The sequence below is a fragment of the Plecotus auritus genome (genome assembly GCF_963455305.1).
Source record: "Plecotus auritus genome assembly, chromosome: 15".
NCBI lineage: Eukaryota > Metazoa > Chordata > Mammalia > Chiroptera > Vespertilionidae > Plecotus > Plecotus auritus.
Genome location: NC_137781.1, coordinates 5,083,696 through 5,108,573, shown reverse-complemented (window position 1 = coordinate 5,108,573; position 24,878 = coordinate 5,083,696). Strand labels below are relative to the sequence as shown.

Here is a 24,878-nt window from a genome sequence, read left to right as displayed (position 1 = left end):
AGGGCTAAATATTTTTATTTTTAGACTAAATTAAATATTTTAGCAATCAGAAAGTTTTGGCTTTTTATCATGTGCTTTAAGGAAACATTTTATTTCAGAAATCATATGTGTTAATTATAAAAACATAGGCAGAAAGAAGAAAAGTAAAATCCCTACAGTGATTTTATGTTCACTAATGGTGTACATTTTCCATAATATATTTATTCTTCTGTCCATTACATTATTAGTATGCTACATATTGATCATTTAAAATGATCACCTCTGTTCTCATAAGTAGGTAATTCTTAAGTTAACTACAGCTATCTGTGAATGTGTTCTGGTCAGTTAAATTTTCAGGTTGACCAACAAATAATCATATTTTTTACAACTTGTGTTATCACAAATATTCTACATCATTTATGTATCAGGTGGGCAAAAGTAGGTTTACAGTTGTTTGTATAGAAATAACCTATAAGAATAAAAGTGTAATATGCTAATTAGACCGGATGTCCTTCTGGACGAAGCCGGGGTTGTGAGGGAAGCCCGGGTCCCGGTGAAGCCCAGGTCCCGGGTGCCTGCCTGCGGCCGGAGGGAGGCCCGGGTCCTGGGTGCCGGGGGAAGCCAGTGCTAGTAGCCGGGGGAAGGAAGGTCTACTCTTGCATGAATTTCATGCATCGGGCCTCCAGTAAATCTATACTAATAAAAGGGTAATATGCTAATTAGACTGGACGTCTTCCGGACGACCTTCTGGACGTTCTTCCTGACAAAGCCGGGCCTGGGCAAAGCCGCCTGGCACCTGTGGCTGTGGCCTGGGAGAGGGAGAAAAGCCTCCTGCCCCGTGGTCCCTGGTGCCTGCGGCCAGCCCGGGCGAAGCCGCCCACCTACGGTCCCCTGCAGCTGCGGCCGGCCTGGGTGAAGCCGGCCCGGGTCCCTGGTGCCTGCAGCCGGCCAGAGGAGGGAATTCTGGGTCCCAGGTGTGGCTCCGAGGCAGAGGTGGTTAGGGGCGATCAGGCCAGCAAGGGAGCAGTTAGGGGCGATCAGGCAGGCAAGCAGAGGTGGTTAGGGGTGATCAAGCAGGCAGAGGTGGTTAGGGGCAAGCAGGCAGGCAGGTGAGCAGTTAGGAGCCAGCAGTCCCGGATTGCGAGAGGCCCACAGGGATCGGGCCTAAACTGGCAGTCGGACATCCCCTGAGGGGTCCCGGATTGGAGAGGGTGCAGGCCAGGCTGAGGAACCCCCCCACCCCTGTGCACAAATTTCATGCACCAGGCCTCTAGTGATAAATAATAATACAATAATAAACTGTTTTCCCTGCGCACCACATTTTTTGTTTGTCTGAGAAGGTCTTTATTTCTTTTGAAGTACAATTTCTCAAGATCCAGCATTTAGGCTGGTGGTCCTCTCCGCCCTCCGACACTTGAAACTTATCAGTGTGCTCGGCCTCGTTGTGGGGTGTCTGAGGAGAACTGGGTGATACGGTGTTTTTTCCCCCTGGCTTCTTCCAAGATACTTTACCTTTGATTTTACACAGTTTGTGTATAATATGCCTTGCTGTCGGCTTGGGGTTTGGAGGGGTTTTTGTTTGTTTGTTGTTTGCATTTATTTTGCTTGGTGTTCTTTGAGCTTCCCGGATCTGTGGTTTGGTGTCTGAACATTAATTTGGGGAAATTCTCAAATGTTTTGATTCAAATATTTCTTCCGTGATTTCTCTTTCTTCTCTTGCTGCTGTTTACAGTTTCTGTTGGCATGTCCTCCAGCTCAGACGTTTCTTCCTTATTAGTTCCATCCTGCTGATGGACCCATCAAAGACAATTCCTTTATGTTTGTGTGTTTTACTGCCAGCATTTAAAAAGAATTTTTTTAAAAAGAATTTCCACCTCTCTGCTTACCTGTTGCTGCATGCTGTCTACTTTTTCCATGAGAGCCTTAGCTTGGTAATCATAGCTGTTTTGAATTGCTGGTCCGATAATTCCAACATTTTTATTGATTTTTAGAGAGAATGGAAGGGAGGAAGAGAGACAGAGAGAGAGACATCGATGTGAGAGGGACACATCGATTAGTTGTCTCCCTCACGTGCCCTGATTGAGCCTGCAACTGAGGTACATGTCCTTGACTGGAATCGAACTAAGGCCCTTTGGTCCTCAGGTTGAAGCTCTATCCACTGAGCCACACCGCCTAGGGCTAATTCCATCAGGTCTGCCGTGCTTCTGATGCTTGCTCTGTCTCTGCAGACGGTGTTTCTTACCCTTAAGGAAGCCTTGTATGTGTTTCAAGGCAGAGGTGGTGCCCTAGGATGGGACAGCAGGAACAGGCCCCTGGGACTGGGTAGTGGGGGGAGAGCGGACGTGTTCCGGAGCCTCGCTGAGACATAGACTAAGTTGTGAACAGAAGAGACCATTGACTTCAGTCACGTAAGCTGAAGGATATTAACAAGTCTTCGTGGACCACGGGGCATGGAAGTCTGATGGCAGCAGGGTGAGGCGAGTGGGTGGCATGAGGTTGGAGAAGGTATAGATGTTTCTATCAAGCGTGTGCACTCCGGATTAGGGCGGGCGGGGGGGGGGCACCTGGAGGAGCAGGGCGGGCTCAGGGGAGGCCGGAGCACGTCCGTGTGCCTGCGGTCTTTGCTCTGGTGGCGAGGACGGGACCGCTGGTGGGGAAGAGCCCGGATGTATGGGAAGGAACAGGAGCGGCAGTGCCATCCCTAACAGCAGAGACGGGAGGGCGTGCGAAGGTAGGAAGCAAGCGTTTGAACGGATAGCTCTGGTGATGAGAGTGAGACGAGAGCCGCCTGTTTCTCTTTCCCGGTGGAGAGTGGGTCTGCGGGAGAGAAGGCAGGAGGCAGTTGGGTCTGCGGGAGAGAAGGCAGGAGGCAGTTGGGTCTGCGGGAGAGAAGGCAGGAGGCAGTTGGGTCTGCGGGAGAGAAGGCAGGAGGCAGTTGGGTCTGCGGGAGAGAAGGCAGGAGGCAGTTGGGTCTGCGGGAGAGAAGGCAGGAGGCAGTTGGGTCTGCGGGAGAGAAGGCAGGAGGCAGTTGGGTCTGCGGGAGAGAAGGCAGGAGGCAGTTGGGTCTGCGGGAGAGAAGGCAGGAGGCAGTTGGGTCTGCGGGAGAGAAGGCAGGAGGCAGTTGGGTCTGCGGGAGAGAAGGCAGGAGGCAGTTGGGTCTGCGGGAGAGAAGGCAGGAGGCAGTTGGGTCTGCGGGAGAGAAGGCAGGAGGCAGTTGGGTCTGCGGGAGAGAAGGCAGGAGGCAGTTGGGTCTGCGGGAGAGAAGGCAGGAGGCAGTTGGGTCTGCGGGAGAGAAGGCAGGAGGCAGTTGGGTCTGCGGGAGAGAAGGCAGGAGGCAGTTGGGTCTGCGGGAGAGAAGGCAGGAGGCAGTTGGGTCTGCGGGAGAGAAGGCAGGAGGCAGTTGGCTGGGAGAACGGGCTCCTCAGACGAGCCACGTCGTGATTGCCAGGCACCACCGAGTGTTGGCTGGGACTTAGGGTCATCAGTTGAGAAACACCAAGTGGCTGAGTGTGTGTGTGCATGTGTGTGTGTTTGTGTGCGCGTGCGTGTTTGTGTGTGTGCGGGCGTGTGTGTGTGCGTGTGCGTGCGTATGTGCATGTGTGTGTTTGTGTGTGCGTGTGCGCGTGTGTTCGTGTTTGTGTGTGCGTGCGTGTGTGTGCGTGCGTGTGTGTGTGCGCGTGTGTGTGCGTGCGCGTGCTCCCAGGAGGAGTGTGAGCTACTTGGGTAAAGACGCAGGGGTAATGGGGTATATGAACGGGGGTCGGTCCTGGGAGGGGCTCTGCAGGCACCTGTGTTAGGAGGGAAGAGAAGGAGCTGTGTCTGCAGGGAGTGAAGACAGGGATGGGCCGTGGAACCTAGAGGCGAGAAAGGACCTGAGGTGGACAGTCCAGCGTGGTGAGCTGAGTAACGGGGGCTCGATAAAGGGTGAAGGGTTTCTGGAGGCACCGCACACCGTGGGACGCTGGGAGGGGCCGGCGGAGTGGGGCGGTGAGATGATGGCTGGCGGCGGAGTTACAGGTGTGGCTTCCGGAAGAGGCTGACCATCTGGAGGCTGGGAGATACAGGAACTGAGAGGCCGAGGTATTTGCAGTGACCCCCCTCTTCCCCCCCCCCCACCCCCCCGCTGAGTCAGCAGAGACGAGAAGAGCAGGGCTGGACCGAGGGGGCGAGGTGACGCTCATCGGCGTGCGGGGGAGAGGCCCGGGGCTCACCTGGCGCCTGCCACGGGGTTGGTGGTAACAATGTCAGGGCCCAAGCTCAGTGCCTGGGGCTTTTGAAGAGGAAGGAACGAAAAATAATTGAGAAGAGACTAGGGAGCAGAAAGGACGTCTCTTCCAGGCCGAACAAACACAGATCGGGCTGTCCGAGAGCGCTGCAGCCATAGGAGAAACGGTCAGAGGGCACGGGGAGCGGGCTGTCCTGACTGCATTTCAGGGGGGCACCCGGAGGGCTTGGGAGAGGGCGAGTGAGATGGGAGATGTGCTCAGCTTGGCTGTGTGGGGAATAGTCCGAGTGAGGAGGGGTGCCTGGAGGGAGGACTTGGGGTTTCTGGTGGGAACCATTTTAAGCCAGACGGTAAGGGGCCACTGGCAACCGTTTGCTCCTGTGGCCCCTGGCCTCCTGCAGTAGAGCGGGCAGGGCAGAGGCCTCGCTCCCAGGAGGCTGCCCTGCCACAGCCCGTGGAGATACAAGATCCACACGGGACCGAGCTACTATGGCGAGTGGGAGGTAGCGGCTCCCGGGGGTGTGAAGCGAGGAACCTCTCCACCTTCGAACTCTGACTCAGTATTAAGACTCATTTTCAGGGAGCCTGGGTCCAGGTACTGCTAATGCTTCTTACAGATGTTTCAAATGGAGTTTGAGAAAGAGGAAGGGAGAGAGAGAGAGAGAGAAACATCGATGGGAGAGAAACATCATGGATCGGCTGCCTCCTGCACACCCCCCACTGGGGATGGAGCCCGCAACCCGGGCATGTGCCCTGACCGGGAATCGAACCGTGACCTCTCGGTCCCTGGGTCGAGCCACCCCGGCAGGGCGACTGCTAATGCTTTTAACAAAATGGCCTTCCCCCCTTGCTTGTCCAGGTCACCTTTACGAAGAGGAAGTTCGGGCTGATGAAGAAAGCCTACGAACTCAGCGTGCTCTGCGACTGCGAGATCGCGCTCATCATCTTCAACAGCTCCAACAAGCTGTTCCAGTACGCCAGCACCGACATGGACAAGGTGCTGCTCAAGTACACCGAGTACAACGAGCCGCACGAGAGCCGCACCAACTCGGACATCGTCGAGGTAACGGCCCGCTCGCCGCTTAACAGCTGTGCCGGGGACGGCCCCTGCGTCCCACCCAGATCCGTCAGAGACACCTCTTCTCCGGATCATTTCTTTTGTAAAATACATTTTTATTGATGTCAGGGAGGAAGGGAGAGAGAGAGAGAGATAGAAACATCAGTGATGAGAGAATCATGGGTCGGCTGCCTCCTGCACGCCCCCACGGGGGTCGAGCCTGTAACCGGGCATGTGCCCTGACCGGGAATCGAACCGCGACCTCCCGGTTCATAGGTTAACGCTCAACCCCTGAGCCACGCCGGCCGGGCTGGGTCATGTCTCAGGAGGATCTGATGGTTGCCTGGGATGGCCCACTTCGGCTCTAAACGTGTCCTCCCAGTGAGACAGTGAATGAGCTGTTGTCCCCACACCCACATCACCTGGCACGTCAGCTGTGTGACTGGCTTTAGGAGTTTCTGAGTTAACGTTCTAAGAAGCTGTTATCACCACGAGTTAGTTTTAATGTCTTCATTGTCTTATGACGTCAGAGATCGCCCACCGCTCGAACCGCCAGCGAAGGGAGGAAGTGGCAATAGTTCTCTCCTGCTAGTCGTGCTTCAGCTGTGGGGACGGATGCCCTCGTTTTCCTTCTCTCGTAACTCTGCCAGCCTAACGGGCGGGAGAGAAAGAATAGGGATTGCTTTTAGAATGACTTCTCTCTGCTCATGCTAAATAGAGAAACGGTGGCTTAAAACAGCCTTCAAAACGGAGGGCCAGCAGGCTTCCCCTGCAAACCCTCCTCGTAGAAGCTAGCAGCCCATGGGTATTTCCCATAGCACTTACATTAGCTCCGTCTTCACTGCTGTCTCATTGGTTATATTTAGAGATTTTGCTTCATTTTTATTCACCTTTATTTGTCTCCTTGAAAAGATACGTACTTGGGCTTAATTTTGTAACATTAGAAAACGATTTCAATAAATTCGGTGTTTCTTTCCTGGGTGGAAATCCTGAAACCCCGTGAGATGATGCACAACTAACCATGAAAGCAGGAATGAGGCTCCAATCTAGATTTTATTCAAATAACTGAAATTCAGGTGACGGTACTCCGTTGTGTAGGCATCTGTTTGCCGCCACAGATTGGTTATATTATCGCTCTGACAGTGAGATCTGTACATTTCCCTACATTTCTCTGCCTTAGCCGTTCCTTTTTTCACAGTAATTGTGACTGCAAAAAAAACACACAAAAATTCTCCTACTTGTATTGCAAGAGCCCTCCTGTTACTTGTTAAGCAGGTAATTGTGTGAAAACGGGAAAAGTGTAGAATAATTCCAGCGAGGCCCCGGCCCTCTTGCTGATGTGCCGGGTTGAAGCGGCTCGCTCCGGCAGCCGGCCCGGAGAGGGTCTGAGGTTTGTTCCGCTCTTGCTGAGGCTTCACTTACACCGCGTGGTGACGTCGTTAGCCACGCCCCTTCATTGTAAATCACTTCATGTCATCGAGCCTTTTTGGCAGGGGTCCTCAAACGACGGCCCGCGGGCCACATGCGGCCCGCCGAGGACATTGATCCGGCCCGCCGGGGGCCGCTGCCTGTCCTGCTTAGCAGCCGACGCGTCCCGGGCCCGCAGTGCGCATAGGAATTTGTTCATAGTTTTTTTTTAAACTATAGTCCGGCCCTCCAACGGTCTGAGGGACAGGGAACTGGCCCCCTGTTTAAAAAGTTTGAGGACCCCTGCTTTTTGGTCTCCCTCATCACGTACACCCGGCACGGACTATGCAGTAGACTTTCCCCATGATGGAGACCCCGTGAACTTTGAACCGTAACTTTGTAAATGAGGAGGCCACCGTTCGGGTCAGCATTCAGAGAGATTTCATAACTGGGTTTTCTTGAGATGGGGATTGTCCCTTGTGTGTGGAGTTTAAGGTGGTATCTTGTTTTTTAAATCTCCGTTTCTGATGGGAGGTTGCGGTGCCTCAAGTCAGCCAGAACAGTGAGTGGCTGTGACACTGTCACCAGCGGACGTGGAGCTCGGTCCCCGGGCGGCGGCCTTGGGGCCCTGCCTTCCCCGCGCTCCTGGGCGCGGCGGTGCTGCTCGGGGCCCCAGAGGTCGAGCGTGCATTGTGCAGGCGGCCGGGCAGCGGGTACTGCCGTAGAGAACGGGAGGAGGATGGGCTAGCTGAGTCCTCCCCGAGCTTCCGGAGACCGCCTCCGCCTCCGTACCCCCATCGCAGCATCGGGGAGCGCGTCCCGAGCCCTTCTGAGCCGTCTCCTGCATTGTTCCAGCTGCTTCAACAGGAAGGAGAGCTTTGCAGCCCAGTTGTCAAGTGGGATTCTGATATCTTCTTTTTAATGGGAATCCGTGGAGGGAACATAGGTCTTACCAGCAGGTTTTTGTGACGGTCACAAATGCAGAGGGTAGACGGCAGGTGATGGTAAGGGACCCGTTGGTTGTGGTGGAATCCACGGTAAGGCTTGCTTCTCCTTTCCTGTGTGCTAATGGCTCGCTGAGGTCGCCTGCGTTTGAGATGTCAGCTGTCCTTCCTCCCACATAGAAGGTGCTACAACGCGGCCTCAGTAGCAGTGCGTGCACCTCTGAGTCCTCCTATCAGCCGTGGGCCTGGCTTATGCTAATGCAGCACACAGACTCCGAGCCGCACTGAGTTCACAGATAAGAGAAATGCCAAATCCCCTCCCTGCCGAGCTCCGGTGGCCCAGGCTGTCACAGTGCTTCCAGACCCCTCACTGAAGGCTACTCCCTGGATGCGGTTGTCAGTCTTTCCCCCTCTCAGAGCTCCCTGTCCAACAGCTGTAGCCGTTGGAAGCCCACTTTCTGATGTGCATGTGCTCACTTAACAACAGGAACCGGGGCTCCTGTGTGCCGAGGGCTCGGCAGTGATGTTATTTGGAGAGTCGGAGCTCAAGCCAGTGCCCCGGTCTTCCTGCCCAAGTTTTATAACCCATGGAGATCAGCTTTTTCCAGCCGGAGGTTTTATAGCCGTGGACTTGTAACACGGTGGTGTGTGGTGTTCTAGACTCTGTAGCCTTCTCACGGAGCATGAAATGGAAGCATGTAAACCGCTGTAAGCGATCGACTTTAGTGCGTTTCCTTATGCAATGTGGTCCGGTGTAACCAACGGGAAACTGGGCGGACAGCTTTCCTAAGGCCTCTCACGGAATCCACCGACTTCCGGTTGCGTATTGTCAGTCTCTACAATCGGCAGGGTTTCACCTGGATGTCCTGCGGCAGAGTGTTGAATATTAAAGTGGAGTCAACTGCAGATGTATGTCATTGTGTGCTACACCCCAGCCCTTTCGGGGCGCACTGTGACGAGAGAGGAGGTGGGTGTCCTGTGTTGTTAGCCAACCTGCATGGTCTGCAGCGTGTGGACACGTGTGTATGGCCTGTGGAATTAGATCTGGCATGTTGTCTGGGAGCACCATGCTAAATACATATTAAAGCTGTTGGTGTTGGAATATTGCGGGATAAGCAGATAGTGAGAAAGATGTGACACTCACTTATCCACCTTTCAGTTTTTAAAAAGAATATTTGTATTGATGTCAAAGAGGGAGGGAGAGCGAGAGAGAGAGAGAGAAACATCAAGGATGAGAGGGAATCATGGATCGGCTGCCTCCCCCACGCCCCACACTGGGGATGGAGCCCACAACCTGGCATGTGCCCTGACTGGGAATTGAACCCTGACTTCCTGGTTCATAGGTCGACACTGAGCCATTGAGCCACGCCGGCCAGGCTCACCCTGGTGTGGAGTAGAGTTTGTGCAGGGGAATGATAAGGGTAAGGAAGAGGCAGGTGGAAATAGTTGATGGGGAGAGCGCCTGAAGTGCCACGCTGTGGCATTTTGACATTTGTGCTGTGGCCCTTGGCCACAGAAAATCAGCGTTTTCAAAGAAGTTTATAGCTTTTGAAAACAGACTGTTCTCGCATCTCTAAATTCCATAGATGGTTAGCAAGCTGAGGTGTATGAAGAAGAATGCCGTCTCGCTGGGGAAGGGAGAGGAAGTGGGGTGCGGGCTGTGTCCTGAGGGAAAAGTCCGGGTGCTGCTGCTGTCGGGCAGTCTGTGCCCCCCGGGCACCCTCACACTGCGGAGCCTAGCAGCCGTGTGCTCCGGGGAAGTGGGCCTTCACGGAAAGTGTAACCCTCCCTGGGAGAGGCAAAATGATCAGCCTTCTTAGAAGATAAATAGGAAAACGACCTCATAATGTTGAGGAAGGGAAAGCGTTCTTTACACAAGACACAGAAATTACTGCCATAGGGGAGAACTGTAAAGGGAAAATGGGATAAACGTGACTTTATTAAAATTAACCATTTTCATCCAAAGACAAGTATTAAAAACCATGCCAAAGGATGGGGAGGGTTTACAGTGCGTACCATTAGCAAAGGCCGTGTGCTGATTACAGGTGAAAAGGCTCCAAAGCACGAAGGCGGAGAAACGCGCGATAGAAAACCTGGCCAAGCACTTGACAGGCACTTCACAGAGAGAAAGCCCACGTGGCCAGTGGGTATGGCCTGCGCTCGCTTTATTTTCTCCGTCGTCGGAGGCGTGCACAGCCAGTCCTCATGGCATCGTCTGGAATGACCGAAGAAGAACTTTTTATGAGCTAGCAACCTCACTCAGATACTGTAGAGCAATGTGTGCAGATGTGTAGACCATCTGCCAGAATGAACATACGGTCCAACCGGCGTGGCTCAGGGGTTGAGCGTCGACCCGTGAACCAGGAGGTCACGGTTCACTCCCTGGTCAAGGCATATGACCAGGTTGTGGGCTTGGGCCCCAGTAGGGGCGTCATTGATGTTTCTCTCTTTCTCCTCTCCCTTCCTCTCTCTGAAATCACTGATTGGCTGCCTCTTGCACGCCCCCTATTGGGGATCGAGCCTGCAACCCAGACACGTGCCCTGACCAGGGAATTGAACCAGGACCTCCTGGTTCACGGGTCGACGCTCAACCACTGAGCCATGCTGTCCAGGCTTGATGTACTTTTCTTCATGTATGCTTCACAATTAAAAAGAAGTTAAATGTTTTTATGTATTTTCAACTTGTCTAGGAAATATAAAGTGTCTTTCAAAATTGGGAACAATTATTAAAAATGGGGAAAAGGAGAACTTTTCTGATGTAACAAATCCTAATGGTCTGAGTTCCTTGCAACTTCAGACATTATTCTGTTATGTTACACGTGCTCATTTGTGTTTTTTTAAAAAATATATATTTTATTGATTTTTTACAGAGAGGAAGGGAGAGGGATAAAGAGTTAGAAACATCGATGAGAGAGAAACATCGATCAGCTGCCTCCTGCACACCTCCCACTGGGGATGTGACCACAACCAAGGTACATGCCCTTGACCGGAATTGAACCCGGGACCCTTCAGTCTGCAGGCCGACGCTCTATCCACTGAGCCACACCGGCCAGGGCACACGTGCTCATTTGTACCTTGTGCCCCATCTGACTCATTACCCGTTCAGCCGGCCCCCGGGGAGCATGCGCTGCTCGGCTGCCTCGCAGGAGTGAGAGTGGGGTGGGTGGCGGGAGCGTGGAGGGGTGTACGGCTGAGCCGCCCGGGCGGTGAAGACGCAGGCAGACACCATGTGAGTACTGTCAGGCCCGCAGCCCTACCTCTGAGCGCTGTGGCTGTTAGTGTGGAGTGGAATCTGACGATTATCATCACAGAAGGGGGCACACACTAAGGAACGTTCTGGTTCTCCGAGGCAGTGGTGAGAGCCGCAGTCCGTCAGGCCTGGCTCTGCTGAACTCTCCGGAGGCGGCTCCCGGGCAGCTGCGAGACCGAGGCCGGCCTTGCTTCCGCGCCCCGCCGGCCTCGCTGAGGGATCACAGCATTCCACTGGTTAGCACCAGGGACCCGGGAACCCTCCCTCCGCGCTCTGCGGCCCCGATAAGGAGACAGAAAAGGCCTTTTTAGGTAGCGGGGCCCTCAGAAACACTCCCCATGCTCTGGTGATAAGAGGGCGCACTTGGCTCCCAGCAGAGGCCCACCAGAGTGTTATCTGCGGGGCTGATAGGGGCTCTCACATTCCCTGCAGGACAGGCCCCGAGGGAGGCCCGCTCCCGGAGAGCGGACACGCAGGGCGCCCCGCCGCCATGCCGTGAACGCGGGGCCCTTACTCCACAGAGGCGCGTTTCTTCGGCAGCAGAGGTGTTCTCAGAGACGCGTACTTGGTAACGCTGTGCGTGAACGTGCGGGACTGAGTTGTGTCGTCTGAAGGCTGATGACGAGGGGACCGCCTGGACGTCGGGGGCTGGGATCGGTGCACAGCCCCAGGTGGTGACATGGGCGGAGGCACCTGCTGTGCGTCTGTGGCAGGGCTGTGCGCTCACGGAGGCCGAGGCGGCAGCGTCCTGAGTGTTAACACCTCCCCGCGATAGCGGCCTGCTCGGGCGGCGCCTGTCCTCAGCTGCGGGTCTGCACAGCAGGACCTTTTATGGCCACGCGCACGCAGCGCCGAGGGCTCAGGCCGGTGCCGGACCGGCTGCAGGGTGCTGGGTGCGGTGCCGGTGGCTGGCGGGTGCCGGCACTGTGCGTGGGGCTCTAGCACACATCGGGTCGTTTGAGAGGCTAACGTATCTGTACTAATGACTTTTTATGGTTCTTTAAGCATGAAAAGAAAACCAATTTAGTGAAGTGCAATTTTAAAATAAATTTATTCAGAGAGACGAAGAAAAAAGTCACCAATCTTAATGTATTGTGTGATGACTCTTTACTTCCTCCAAGAAAAGAGGAGTGTAAAAGCAGCATTCACAGTTATTATTATTTAATACATATTCTTATTGATTTCAGAGAGGAAGGGAGAGGGAGAGGGAGATAGAAACATCCATGATGAGAGAGAATCATGGATCGGCTGCCTCCTGCACGCCCCCTACTGGGGCTGGAGCCCGCAACCTGGGAATGTGCCCTTGACTGGAATCGAACCCGGGACCCTTCAGTCTGCAGGCTGATGCTCTATCCACTGAGCCACACCAGCCAGGGCAGCATTCACAATTATTGTAAGTCATGCTTTAAAGGATGCCAAAATCTATTACTGTGGATTAATTAAAAAGATCCTTCAATCGAATTTAAATAATTATTTGTTAATGAACTTATCTAGTGCTGGTCTATGGATCAAACCATTTCCTAGTTAAATGAACTCTGGGAGGTAGGCTTACCTGGAGAATTTCCACTTCCCTTTGGTTGGCTGGAAAATCAACAAATCTCCAAGCTACTTAAGTGTTGGACCCAGGAATCGTACTGTGAAATAAGACTCACGAGGGCTTTTAAAAGCAGACATTCTAGAAGGAAGTTAGTTTCACAGATTGTCAAGCCCTTGGGTTTCAATACTGGACGAGTCCTTTCATGATGACTTTTCCCTTAAAAAATTAAAAAGTAGAAACCCAGCTGGGCACTGTACTTTCACTGTATTAGTAAGAAGAAGAAGAAAAGTCATTTCGGTGCAGGGGGGATACTTGATGACATTCGAGAAAATTCTCCAGAAAGGGACTTCAGTGGACCACGTTAACCCGTGAAGCGCTATGGAAAGGGCAGGGGAGAGAATGCTGAGTCACTTTTTTTACAAATTTTAAACATATGTAAGGGCACTCATACGGTGATTCTCTATAGGAAGGAGTCAGCACTGTCACATATTAAATATTTGAGTTTTCATACTGCAGAGTTATGTAGGAAAATGACCGTACTGGAGAACAGATGAATGAAGTTTTTGGGATACAGGGCTGATGTGATGCTCTCTGGGGATTGGGACACACGCTCAGAGCTCAGTGTCAGTAGATGAAGTTGCTGGAATGTTCTTTGTTTAAGGTGCTGTACCCTGACCTCTAGGGCAGCGTGATGCTCCATTTCGTTTCGGTTCTCACGCGCAGTAGCCCCTCCGAGAGGAGGGCGAGGCGCTCCTGGGGCCGGGCTGTCCCCGGGAGAGAGTGAGCAGTTGATCGCCTTCTCCTGGGAGTGTGGGAAGGGGGACCCAAACAGAGCCCCCCGCTGTTGGTGGAGGGAACGTGCGCGGTGCTGACGCCGCACTGAGCAGCCAGGTCCGTGTGGTCACGTGAGACCATGTCGTGGCTCCGCCCAGCCTGTGCTCGTCGTCGATTGTACAGAAAACCGCGTGGCACGTCAGTATCCTGTGTGTGTGAACTTTCCAATTGTATTTCAGACGTTAAGAAAGAAAGGCCTTAATGGTTGTGAGAGCCCTGATGCTGACGATTACTTTGAGCACAGTCCACTCTCGGAGGACAGATTCAGCAAACTAAACGAAGAGAGTGATTTTATTTTCAAACGAGGCCCTGTAAGTACTGCCGCTTTACCTCTGCCTGTGATGTGTTGATCCTTTTTGTTAACTTCATCGTTTAGGCTCTGAACAAGAAGGAGCACCGAGGGTGCGACAGCCCCGACCCCGATACTTCCTATGTGCTAACGCCACATACAGAAGAGAAGTATAAAAAAATTAATGAGGACTTTGATAATATGATGCGGAACCATAAAATCGCAGTGAGTACTAACGTCTGGTTTGTGTTTCTAACTTGTGCATGGAGAGACTGACCACTCGTCTTGTTCCTTTTCAGTGACGGCAGTGATACGTAGGAGGAGGAAAAAAGCATAGTTTAGTTTAGTTTGTAGAACTTGGGGTCGAAATTGCTGAGATCTTATCATACGTGTTCAGTGCCTTAAGCATAGACGTGAGAGAAATGTTCTAATCCAGGCTCGCTTCCTACTGCGCCCTGTGCCTTTGGATGGGGCACCTACCCCATCCTGGATTCGTTCCCTTCTCTGTAAAGGGAGTGAGTTGCCTCACATGTTTAAGGTCTCATCAGCTCTAAACTTCAGCGATTTTAACTGTAGGTGCATATGACTGTCCCCTCCCTCCTGTGACTTAAAAAATATCTCATGCACTTTAAATAGATCTTGAGGCTATGGAGTATAAAATGGTTAGCTTCATTACAGAGTGTGGTGTTTTAAAATTATTAAAATACATTTTTACTGATGTCAGAGAGGAAGGGAGAGGGAGAGAGAAAGAAACATCAGTGATGAGAGAGAGTCATGGATCCGCTGCCTCTTGCACGCCCCCTACTGGGGATCGAGCCCGAAACCCAGGCATGTGCCCCGACTGGGAATTGAACTGTGACCTCCTGGTTCACAGGTTGACGCTCAACCACCGAGCCACACCAGTGGGGCTCAGAATTATGTTTGCTCACGTTGTGTAGTTGCTGTAATAGTAGCAGCTTACTGGGTGGCTCTTGGTGAATGTCTTCAAACCACTTGGTAACAATACCTCCTGTGCTTTGCTGAGCCTGTGGGTGTTGAGGGAGAGAGCCCTGGTTCTTTTTCAGCTTAAGAAGCAGCATTCTTAACCTGGTGCAGAGTGCAGAGTCGTTCAGAACTGTCCAGCTCACCCCTCCACCATAACGAAGCGGTCTTTCTTTGAGCTCACGCTCCTCAGATAGCTCTTCAAAGAGCTCTCATCGCCAGCCCCACTGGCAAGAGCTCCTCACGGCACCTGTTCTGAATCTGAGTTCCAAACGCTATGGGAGTCGTGTAGGCCAGTGGTCGGCAAACTGCGGCTCGCGAGCCACATGCGGCTCTTTGGCCCCTTGAGTGTGGCTCTTCCACAAAATACCACGTGCGGGTGCGCACGTACAGTGCGATCGAAACTTCGTGGCCCATGCACAGAAGTCGGTTTTCGGCTCTCAAAAGAAATGTCAATCGTTGTGCTATTGATATTTGGCTCTGTGGACTAAGGAGTTTGCCGACCACCGGTCTAGGCCTATGGGATGAATTGGTTCCGATGCTGATATTTATTTCATGTCAGAGTTAATGCTCTTAAAACTGTGCCCTGAAGTATGCATCCTGGGCTGTTTCTTCAAAGCAGTCTTACACTGTACAAGCCACTCATGAAAGATAGACTTAAGGAGACATTTTTGTGTTAATACCATCACTGTCTTTAAAAATAATAGCAAACAAATAAAATGCCTTTTGACCTCATACGGATGGTGGTGACCCCACAGTTAATGCTAAGCTGCAAAAATTGTGTAAATAAAAGTATTTACGTCTGAAAAAATTTTAAATCTTATGTCCATTGTTTAGTGTCTGTTAATGACTTACACTTTCTACCTGGAATAAACTACTGAATAGAATATGTAAACCGCGTTCTTCCAACTCTGGATTAGCAGTTTCCTTCCTTTGCAAAGCACTTTAAAGAGTCTGAGGGGGAAGGGCTTCTCCCATGTGAAATGACGAAGAGGGTGGTGGTTTACCGTGGCTAACACGCCTGTGGAAGTGGTCTGTGCGGGAATGAAAGAGGAAATAGAAGGTATTTCAGAGGAGTGTGGACTGTTTGGAGGGAAGGAAGATAGCATTGATAATAGTTACAATTTAATCATCATACAATTTAGAGAGCTTGTCAGTTGTTAATTTTATTTTTTAGATTATTTTTTCCCTTTCGTTATACTCGGATTGCTTTGTGCTGCATATGTAACTTGATTGTTTTTAGTTTTGTCCATTAAGAATGTCAGTCAACTAAATCATTCCAGGGTGATTTATAACGTCTGAAGTTCTCCGTATTAAGTTTATCATATTTGTACACACTTTGCCCTTTTCAATCTCCCAATAGAAATGTAATGTCACTAAACTGGTTTCATTAAAGTGATGATCTATGCCCACTTGGTAACATCATACATTTTGTAACGTCTAAATTTGACCACAGTACTTTAATATTAGGGTGACTTTTTCATCTCTATGAATGTTTGAAATATATAACATATACATTATTTCAGAATATATGTAGTAATACATAAAAAACAGAAAAGGTTCATGTCAACCATACTCCTGTTTAAATATAATTCTAAAGGAAAGAGCTTACGTCTGCGAGGTGAAAATTTAGTAAGGATCTGTCCCCATCCTCTGCTTTTAATAACCAGTGAGTTATTTAAGTTCCTAAGTGAGTACGTCTAACATGGATGGAAATGAAGCTAACAGTGTCTCTTCCTGTTCTTTCTTCACAGCCTGGATTGCCGCCTCAGAACTTCTCCATGTCTGTCACGGTCCCTGTGAGCAGCCCCAACGCTTTGTCCTACGCCAGCCCCGGGGGCGCCCTCGTGTCCCCGCCTCTGGCAGCCGGCTCCGCGTTGGCAGACTCGGGCATGCTCTCGCCGCCTCAGGCCGCGCTGCACCGGACCGTGTCCCCCAGCGCCCCGCAGCGCCCGCCCAGCACAGGCAGTGCGGGTAGGTAGTGACGGCTGATCCGGCAGCTCTTTATCAGAAAGGGTAAAAAAACCCCAAATTGCTACCCTAAGCAGTTCTTAATGCTGCTACTCTTAGTTTTATTGTTGTTTTTTTTATATATATATATTTTATTGTTTTTTTACAGAGAGGAAGGGAGAGGGAGAGAGAGTTAGAAACATCGATGAGAGAGAAACATCGATCAGCTGCCTCCTGCACACCTCCCACTGGGGATGTGCCTGCAACCAAGGTACATGCCCTTGACCGGAATCGAACCTGGGACCTTTCAGTCCGCAGGCCGACGCTCTATCCACTGAGCCAAACCGGTTTCGGCAGTTTTAATAAACAATAATTGGCTTTCTTTTAAAGTATTTTTAAAAATATATTGTTACTGATCTCAGAGAGGAAGGAGGAGAGGGCGGGAGAGAGAAACATCAGTGATGAGAGAAAATCATGGATCGGCTGCCTCCTGCACACCCCACACTGGGGATCGAGCCAGGAATCTGCCCTGACCAGGAGTCCAACCTTGACCTCCCGGTTCATAGGTCGATGCTCAACCACTGAGCCACGCGGCCGGGTGAAGTGTTTTTGGACCATCTGCTGTGGCTCCAGCGCTGCGCCGGGTCCCGGGAGCAGTGTATACCGCCCGCCGCCGCTAAGCCTCACTCCTCCTGGGACAGCGTGCTTGGACGGGCAGGACACCTGAGCGGAGAGTTAGAGTGGTGTGGGCCGTTCGTGTTGACAATAGCGGAACAGGCCTGATTGATGGCAGTGCGTGCTCTTGCCTCTCTCCCTGCCCGAACGTGTTCGGTGACCAGCAGGATTCGCGGCGCGTGGACGGCCTCCCTCAGTGGGATGCGCCCCTCTCCGTGCCCTGGTCTGTAGGCCCCCTGAGCACTGTCACCCCAGCAGCGTGCACCGTTAGGCCCGACCCAGCGAGGCAGGCACACGCGGAGCCTGAGAGCGAGCTCAGCGCAGGGCGGGCCGAGCAGGCTGACAGCTCGAGTATGCGACACTTTGTTCTTGCACGCCCACGTGTTAATTACTGTGTTATTTATATCGTTTGTGCTTTATTATGGTGGTGGCTACTGTGTATCCTTACTTCCGAGTTATCATTTAGGTATGATGGCTGGTAACTTAACCCACGTAGATTACCCGTCAGTGCCAAGTTCAGGCTGGGCTGGAGGCCTGGGCGTGGAGGGGGGCACTCTGTGCACGTCCTTCCTCTGCAGCGGCGGCGGCCAGCTCCTCACCTGTCCCCCCCTCTCCCCGCAGGTGGGATGCTGAGCTCGGCGGACCTCGCGGTGCCCAATGGAGCTGGGAGCAGCCCCGTCGGTGAGTGGGTCCTGCGGCCGCGGTGCAGGGAAGGCCCCTCCCCATCCTCTGCCGGTGAGGAGGGGGGGTGCGTGGCATTTCCCTTGGTTTCTCCCCGAGGGAACCTCCTCCTCTGCCGCACGTTCCCGGTGAGGCCCCTGTCGTGTTCCGTACACCTGGGCCTGGAGTTCGGCGCCTCCTGTACTCGGGGAGTGTTTGGGGAGAGCCCCCCTCTCTCCCTCCGGCATTATTCCTTTCTGAAGACTAAGTCGCCACAGTGCAGTTTCTACAGCAGCACTTAGGAGAAGCTTTCTGTATCTCCTCTTCTCCCGAAACTAGGCCAGCAGACCTCCGGCCAGCCGACAGCGGGAGCCGGCCGCGGGGCGCGGGGGTCACAGGGGTCACAGGAGGACACGCACACTGTGTCCGTCACAGCCACGTGGCTCTTCCCTTCGGGACCCTCCCGAGAGGGCTGGCGGCCTAAACCCTCGTCCTAGTCGTGCCCGCCCCGCCCAGGATCTGGTGGGGAGCCTGTGATCCCGCCATGACAGGACGGCGTGTGTAAGGGTTAGGACAGCGGGGTCCCTCTGGGTTGGCGTCAGGCTAAGGCATCGAGGTCTCCCGGTGACTCTCGTCCTGGTGACCTGGGAGGAGAAGCAGGCGCTCCTCTGCCTTCCGGCACCGCTGTGGGTTCCCGGAGACTTCTGGAAGAGCCCCTCCTGGGACAGTTCCCACACACCCCATCATTCACTGAAACGGGCAGCTTCTGCCTTACGAGGACGATGGAGGACTCAGTGCCTTAGTTTACGTCGATGAGGAAGGACCGGCCGTTAGTTAGACAAGTTACACAGCATGGTGACCTAACGTCGGAATAAGGCCCAGTGACACCTGTCACCGTGTTAAGTGCTATTTAAACGGGATTAAACAGGCCAGGCCGGCGTAGGGTCTGTTTAAATAGATACTTAATGTGCAAAAATTCATGCAGCTCCCGCCGGCTACACATGAGGGCCCTCGCACGTGGATGTGTTTTCCCAAACGTTCACGGCCTTTTCGTCCCTGTCGTCTGCACCTCCGTGTCCATCTGCGCCTTTACCCCACGCGGTGCGTTTGCTCTCCCCTGACCTCCAGCGGCCCGAGGCTGGACAGCCATTCCCACCGCGTTCACCGCTCCTTTACTGGTCTTGGTTTGTTGGTGTAGTTTTTGTAAATATTTTTATTGATTTCAGAGAGGAATGGGGCACCTGAGATCATCCCCGTCCGTCCCCCTCCCTCCCCTACGCTCCCCACCCCTGCGTGCTCCCATCCCCTTCGCTCTCCTATCCCTCTCTCTCCTGCCTGGGTCCCCGGTACCAGCCGTCCTGTCCAGCTGAGCGGCCTCATCGAGGCCACAGGGGAAGAGGGACTGGCGCTTCCTGATGAGGTTCTTCTGAATCAGATCCTTGTATCCCCTTCTCATGTGAGAGGAAGGAGGGCTGTACACGTCAAGTAAATAAGTGCACGTCAATGAGCCTCTTCCAAGGGTTACCAGAGAGACTGAGAAGACGCCCGTGCCCTTATCTGTGTCATGAAGGAAGTGCTGCTGACCGCACTTGTTCATTAACCCGCCATGCCGCTGGGTTCTGGTAAGCCTGCCTGCCTCTGACGGCAAGGGTTTGATGAGCGTTTCCTATCCAGATGCCTAGCCTGGCGGTTGTCTCTGCCCGACTCAGAGCCGAGCCCTGCCCAGTGGGGCGGCCGAGGGGAGACTTTTCCTAACAGCCCTGCTTCTGACGCCCGCGGAGGCAGGAAATGGCTCGCTGGGTGTGGAGGGGCGCGGCAGCCGGATCCAGTAGGTCCCCCTGAGGATCATGGAGGCAGCAGGCAGGAAGCAGCCTCTGCGGGCGCCTGGAACCCGGCCACAGCCAGGGGAGCCGCACAGACGCTCTGGCCTGGGCCACTCGGCCGAGTTCTGGGGAAGCGAGGCCGGGTTGGGGTGGGGGGGGGGAACCCCGACGTCCTGAGTGACAGCTGAAGGAGATGCGCCAGTCCGAGCGCCAGAGCTCTGCGTCCTCGTCCCTTGGACACGGGCTGCTTGGGAGCCAGCGAAGCCGATTCCGTCCTGTTGGCAAAGCATCACTTTTCAGTCTCAGAACTAGTGACACGGCTTCTCCAAGCTCTCCCATAAGCACGCACGTTGAAGCGCCCTTTTCTTCGATTTGCCTTCCAGAACTTCCTCCCTCTCCTCCTAGGTACATAGGTTTTGGTTTAGAATTGGTACAGCCATTGGTCAGTTGCCCCTGTTCCTCACGTACTGTTCCTGGAACGTCTCACGCACGGCCGGGCGCCGTGTACGTCTTAAGGGGCTGTGAGTGACATTTCTGTTTCCCTGGAGAAGCGCTGCTGAAATGAACGCGGTCGGTGCCGTCAGCAGCACCACAGCTCCGGGTGGCACGTGCAGTCGCCGTGGGGTGTCACCAACGCATTGCAGAGCTCCGGGCCTGTCCTTGCCCTTCTCCGGATGGTCTCGGGGCGAGAGGAGGTTTTGGGGCATTTAGCACGGGGCAGGCAGTGAGGTGTGCCGGTCCTTGAGGTTTCCCCGTAGGTGTGCGTGTGCACTTACCTGGATGTCACGTTGTCTGGTGTGCTCTGTGCTGGAGGGAAGGAGTGGAGCAAACTCCGCTGCCGTCTCCTGTGATGGTCCTGGAGCAGCTTATCTGTCCCGCTCCTTCCCCACCCTTTCCCAGACACCCGCCTCTGTCACTTACAGTCCGTGTCCCACAGCCCCGGGCCTGGGCCCGCTCTCCGTCTCCCCCTAAGCTCCGTGTGCCGGCCCTAGTGTGTGCTTTCCTAGTGTGTGCCTCCGCCCCCCGGTGTGTGCCTCCGCCCCCCGGTGTGTGCCTCCGCCCCCACCTAAGTGCAGCTTTGACCTTTCCCTGCCTGGGGAGTGTGCCTGCTCCTGCTCCTGGTCAGTGGAGGGAAAGCTGCGTGAAGACCATGGAGATTTCCTCTTTCCTGTACCCCCACCCCGTGTTCCACACGTAACAGGGGAGTAAGGGTTACTCCACATCGTGCAGGCAGCGCTGTGCGAGTTGAGATGGCTGCTACAGTTGTGCCAACGCCACGTCCACTAGAGAATTCGGGGGCCACTCAGCCCTCCAGTGAGGTCAAGGTCACTGTTCCGAATATTTCCGTTTTTGGTCAGCTTTGTGTGTGTGTAAGCTGGCGTTCTGTCCAGTTTCCCCAATACCATCTGTTAAGTGGACTGTCTTTACTCCATTGTGCGTGCTTGCCTCCTTGGTTACGGATTATCTGACCACACAGGCGCGGTGTTTTGGGGGTCCCTGCCGTTCCACTTGCCCACATGTCAGCCCTTAAGCCAGTGCCGTGCTGTGGGTTCCTGTAGCCTGGTATCGCGGTCTGATGCCAGGCAGCGTGACACCTCCGACTTCTTCTTTCTCAGGCTCGCTGTGGCTATTCGTGGTCTTCTGCGGTTCCATATACATTTTTGGAATATTTTGTGAAAATATTCCAAGTGTTCTAGTTTGTGAGATAGAGTAGTACATTGAGCTCGAGCATTATATCTATTTCACACTTCGGCCAACTTCCTCTGCTTATTTAAAAATACCCCAAGGTACACGTGAGCTGCTAATGAGCTTTCTTACAGAACCCGTCTGAAATCAGAACCGGGGGAAGCTTGCTTCACACTGACACCCAAGTACGTGGATGGCTCTGTTTGTGTTAATGAGTGATATTTCTTTTTTCCAGGGAATGGCTTTGTAAACTCGAGAGCTTCTCCAAGTTTAATTGGAACTACGGGTGCGAATAGCTTCGGCAAAGTGATGCCTACAAAGTCTCCCCCCCCTCCAGGTGGCGGCAACCTGGGCATGAACAGTCGAAAGCCGGACCTGCGCGTCGTCATCCCTCCGTCCAGCAAGGGCGTGATGCCGCCCCTGGTACGTCACCTTTCCTTCCGTTTCCTTCCTTAGGACACGTGTCCCTCACACTCTGGGGCTGTATTTCCTTGTTTAAAATAAATCTTTACTGATGTCAGAGAGGAAGGGACAGGGAGAGAGAGAGAAACATCCATGATGAGAGAGAATCACTGATCGGCTGCCTCCTGCACGCCCCCCACTGGGATCGAGCCTGCCACCCGGGACTGGAACCCTGACTTCCTGGTTCCTCGGTGGGTGCTCCATCCCTGAGCCATGCCGGCCGGGCTCGGTCTGTATTTCTGTTGGAATGTTCGTACTTCCCTAGAATGTAGACTTGTCCTAGTGATTATTTCCATGCGAAGTTAGCATTTGAAGGAACAAGTCAGTTGTAAATACACAGAAATCAGAGTCTGGAGAACCAGACTGGTTATTTAAAAGTAAAGCCCAATAGGGAGAGGTTATGTCTTCTCTGTGGAGGCCCTGCTTTTAGTGACGGCTGTGCCTGCTTTTCTGTGAGGAAGCACTGTTATCTGTTAGAACATTCTACACCCAGGACAGCTGTTGTGGAACAGGGAAGGATGCATAAAAACGTGCATGAGTTATTTTGCAAGTAAGTTTATTTCTTCTCGAAAAACCTTCCCCTTTGAGTCTGTAAAGAACACGGTCTCCTGGCCCGGCCGCTGGCAGGGTCCGCACAGTCCCAGCCTCTTCGCGCTGGAAGCCTGTCGGGAAGCGGAGCGGGTTCTGCCCCGGCCTCTGCGGGAAACACTCCCACACGCAGGCTTCCCAGCGGTCCCCGTGGGGCGGCTGTGTGCCAGCACGCCGGGGGTCCCCGTGGGGCGGCTGTGTGCCAGCACGCCGGGGGTCCCCGTGGGGCGGCTGTGTGCCAGCACGCTGGGGGTCCTCGCCCCCTGAGGCTTCGGAAGGGGGAGATGCGTCAGCGTCAGGCAGTCGTTCTGCATTCGGTGGCTGATGCTGGGTGGCTCCCACACGCCTTCCTGCGCATCAGCTGATTCCCCCAGGAACTGACCCGGGCTGGTTGAGGGGAGGAAGCAGGAGAGGTGAGGATGGGAGAACCAGGGCCCAGACGCGGAGTCCTGAAGCAAAGGCCTCTTCATCCCAAGATGCCGCTGAGCCCCGCCGGCCGGCCGGTGCCCCTCGAGCCCGTGGCGGAGCCTGTGCGCAGGCACAGCCAGAAGGGTGGATAGGGTTGGGGGGAGACACGCCTTCGGGCCCTGGGGTTGACAGGCATCTTCCCGGGCGTTGGGCGGCCACAGCACAGACAGTAAGTCCCTTCCGCGGGCCGCATGACCTCCAGGGTGTCCAGCGCCCGCGTGTCCACATGACACGTTTTCCTGGAAAGCCTCTCCGAGTACGGCCGCTGAGTAACTCTCTTCTCCCTCTCTGTGCCGAGTGCAGTCGGAGGAAGAGGAGTTGGAGCTGGTGAGTGGGGTGTCTGTTACGGCGACGTGGAAAGTACTAACTCGGGTGTTGTGACAACCAATGTTCCCTTTGCTACACAGATTTCCTTCTTGTTCTCAAACACGATGGAAACACTGTGAATAACTAAACCAACCTCCTGGTAACGTGGCTGGTCTAGTTTACTTGTAATTGTTGATCTTGATCCATTTTGTTCGTCGGAGGGAACATTGGCATGAACAGTAGCTGTCCATGATCAGGAGACAGTTGTTACAGCTTTTAAGGAAAGATGCAAAATGCCGTATATAGTTCCCCAAGTTATTGACATATTCTTAGAAGGTGACTTCACCCTCATCGTTCCTCAGATGGTAACACATGGCTGCGTGTCATTAATCTCTCAAGACGATGACATCATTGTTGGTGAGGTCACCTCTGACTCGCTCATTGTGCAGAGAGCAGTCTGCGCCACCACGGGCTCCCTGGGAGCCAGCAGGGATGCCGATAAGTGACTACAGACAGACAGGTTTTTCATTCTCAAAAAAATCTTCTAGAAAATAAGTTGGACTAAAAATAACTTTCAGTTGACGTTTCTTCTTTGAGAACTAAAACCCAAACCTCACAGACGTGATCAGACGAATTCAAAGTCAGCTGCTAATTAGAGGACTTTTAGGGGAATAAAGTCTTGAAAATGTTTCCTTTTTAGCATGGACAGGGGGTCAGATTGCATGAACGCATGGGGAATGGCATCTGTTGGTTTTATTTACACACACACGTGTGTATGTGTGTGTGTGTGAGGGTTGTGTGTGCATGCTGGCGTGTTTTGCACTATTTGTTTATTTTAAAACAAGAGCTCATTCTTTATTGGACTTGGTGATTGCTCGTAGATTTGGATGTGGTTTGTATTGGTTAACGTCCATACACTCGTCAGCTGTCACTGTATCGGATTATATCATGTGCAGATTTGGACTATCGGGAAAATACTTAACGATACAGTAATGATTACAAATGCAAGTTTACAATTCAAGATAAAAGAATTTAGATTAGATTAGATTTCACTATTTACCCGTAAGTTCATGTCATAAATGTGACCTTGTGGATTATCCAGCAATACGTCGCCCTCTAGTGGTTCCGGAAGTCACAGCCCCAAACACCATCTGTTAGAATGCAGAATTTGAACTTGGAATATAATCATTGATGGCTCTGACCCAAAGTGAGGAAGGAGGTGTCCTGGAGCCAGGCCAGAGACCCCAATTCTAGACCAAGTGTACCTCCTGACGGCTCTGGGGACTGGCTCCGGACCCCAGGTCCTGTAGAACCTTGGGCCGGAGGGGTGGCTGGGACCCCAGGTTCTGTTGCTTTTGCGCAGGACTGTGTTCGGGGAAGGGAATGAGTTCCCAGTGCTTGTGAGGTGGTGGATCTGGGACAAAAGCCGGGCAGTGGGCCCACATCCTGAATGCGCTTCCCACAGTCTCTGCCTTAAGATTGTACAGGACGTACAAACCAGGAAGAGAACTGATGCTGGATCCTTAGCCAGTGATCCACATTCGGCCCGGTGATCCACGTAGACCACCCCCAGGCCTCACCTGCGTGCAGACGAAACTGGGAAAGTGGCGAGAGGAGCCCCCCCAGTCGATCCCTCGTGCTCTCGGGGCACCGACTGGGCCTTTATGACCTGTTGGGTACAGGCCGTCACTGCTCCCTCGGAAGCCACCGAGCTGGTGGCTTTCTCTGCCCCTCGGCCCCTCTGCCCTTTGGAAGGT

General features: G+C 53.2%; 2 protein-coding genes across 12 annotated transcripts in view; one reads left to right on the top strand and one right to left on the bottom strand.

The window, feature by feature from the left end:
• MEF2A (myocyte enhancer factor 2A) overlaps window positions 1–24,878 on the top strand; it is a 64,015-nt gene that overhangs the window by 29,979 nt on the left and 9,158 nt on the right. For 2 of the 11 annotated variants that reach the window (XR_013959650.1, XM_080651398.1), the window contains exons 4-9: window positions 5,064–5,267; window positions 13,610–13,747; window positions 16,258–16,477; window positions 17,750–17,809; window positions 21,533–21,720; window positions 23,119–23,142. Coding sequence is in view for 9 of the 11 variants with exons in the window: in XM_080651398.1 (XP_080507524.1) it covers window positions 5,064–5,267; window positions 13,610–13,747; window positions 16,258–16,477; window positions 17,750–17,809; window positions 21,533–21,720; window positions 23,119–23,142 (834 nt within the window). In the remaining 2 variants the exon portion in view is untranslated. Of the gene's footprint in view, window positions 1–5,063; window positions 5,268–13,412; window positions 13,545–13,609; window positions 13,748–16,257; window positions 16,478–17,749; window positions 17,810–21,532; window positions 21,721–23,118; window positions 23,143–24,878 lie in introns of all 11 variants that reach the window. The other 9 variants (XR_013959651.1, XM_080651404.1, XM_080651400.1 and 6 more) reach the window with 8 other exon arrangements.
• The window catches only part of LYSMD4 (LysM domain containing 4), a 37,057-nt gene continuing 17,543 nt past the window's right edge, over window positions 5,365–24,878 (bottom strand). Inside the window, exon 4 of the mRNA XM_080651408.1 lies at window positions 5,365–5,912. Within this exon, the coding sequence (XP_080507534.1) occupies window positions 5,850–5,912 (63 nt within the window). The 3' untranslated portion in view covers window positions 5,365–5,849. The remainder of the gene's footprint in view (window positions 5,913–24,878) is intronic.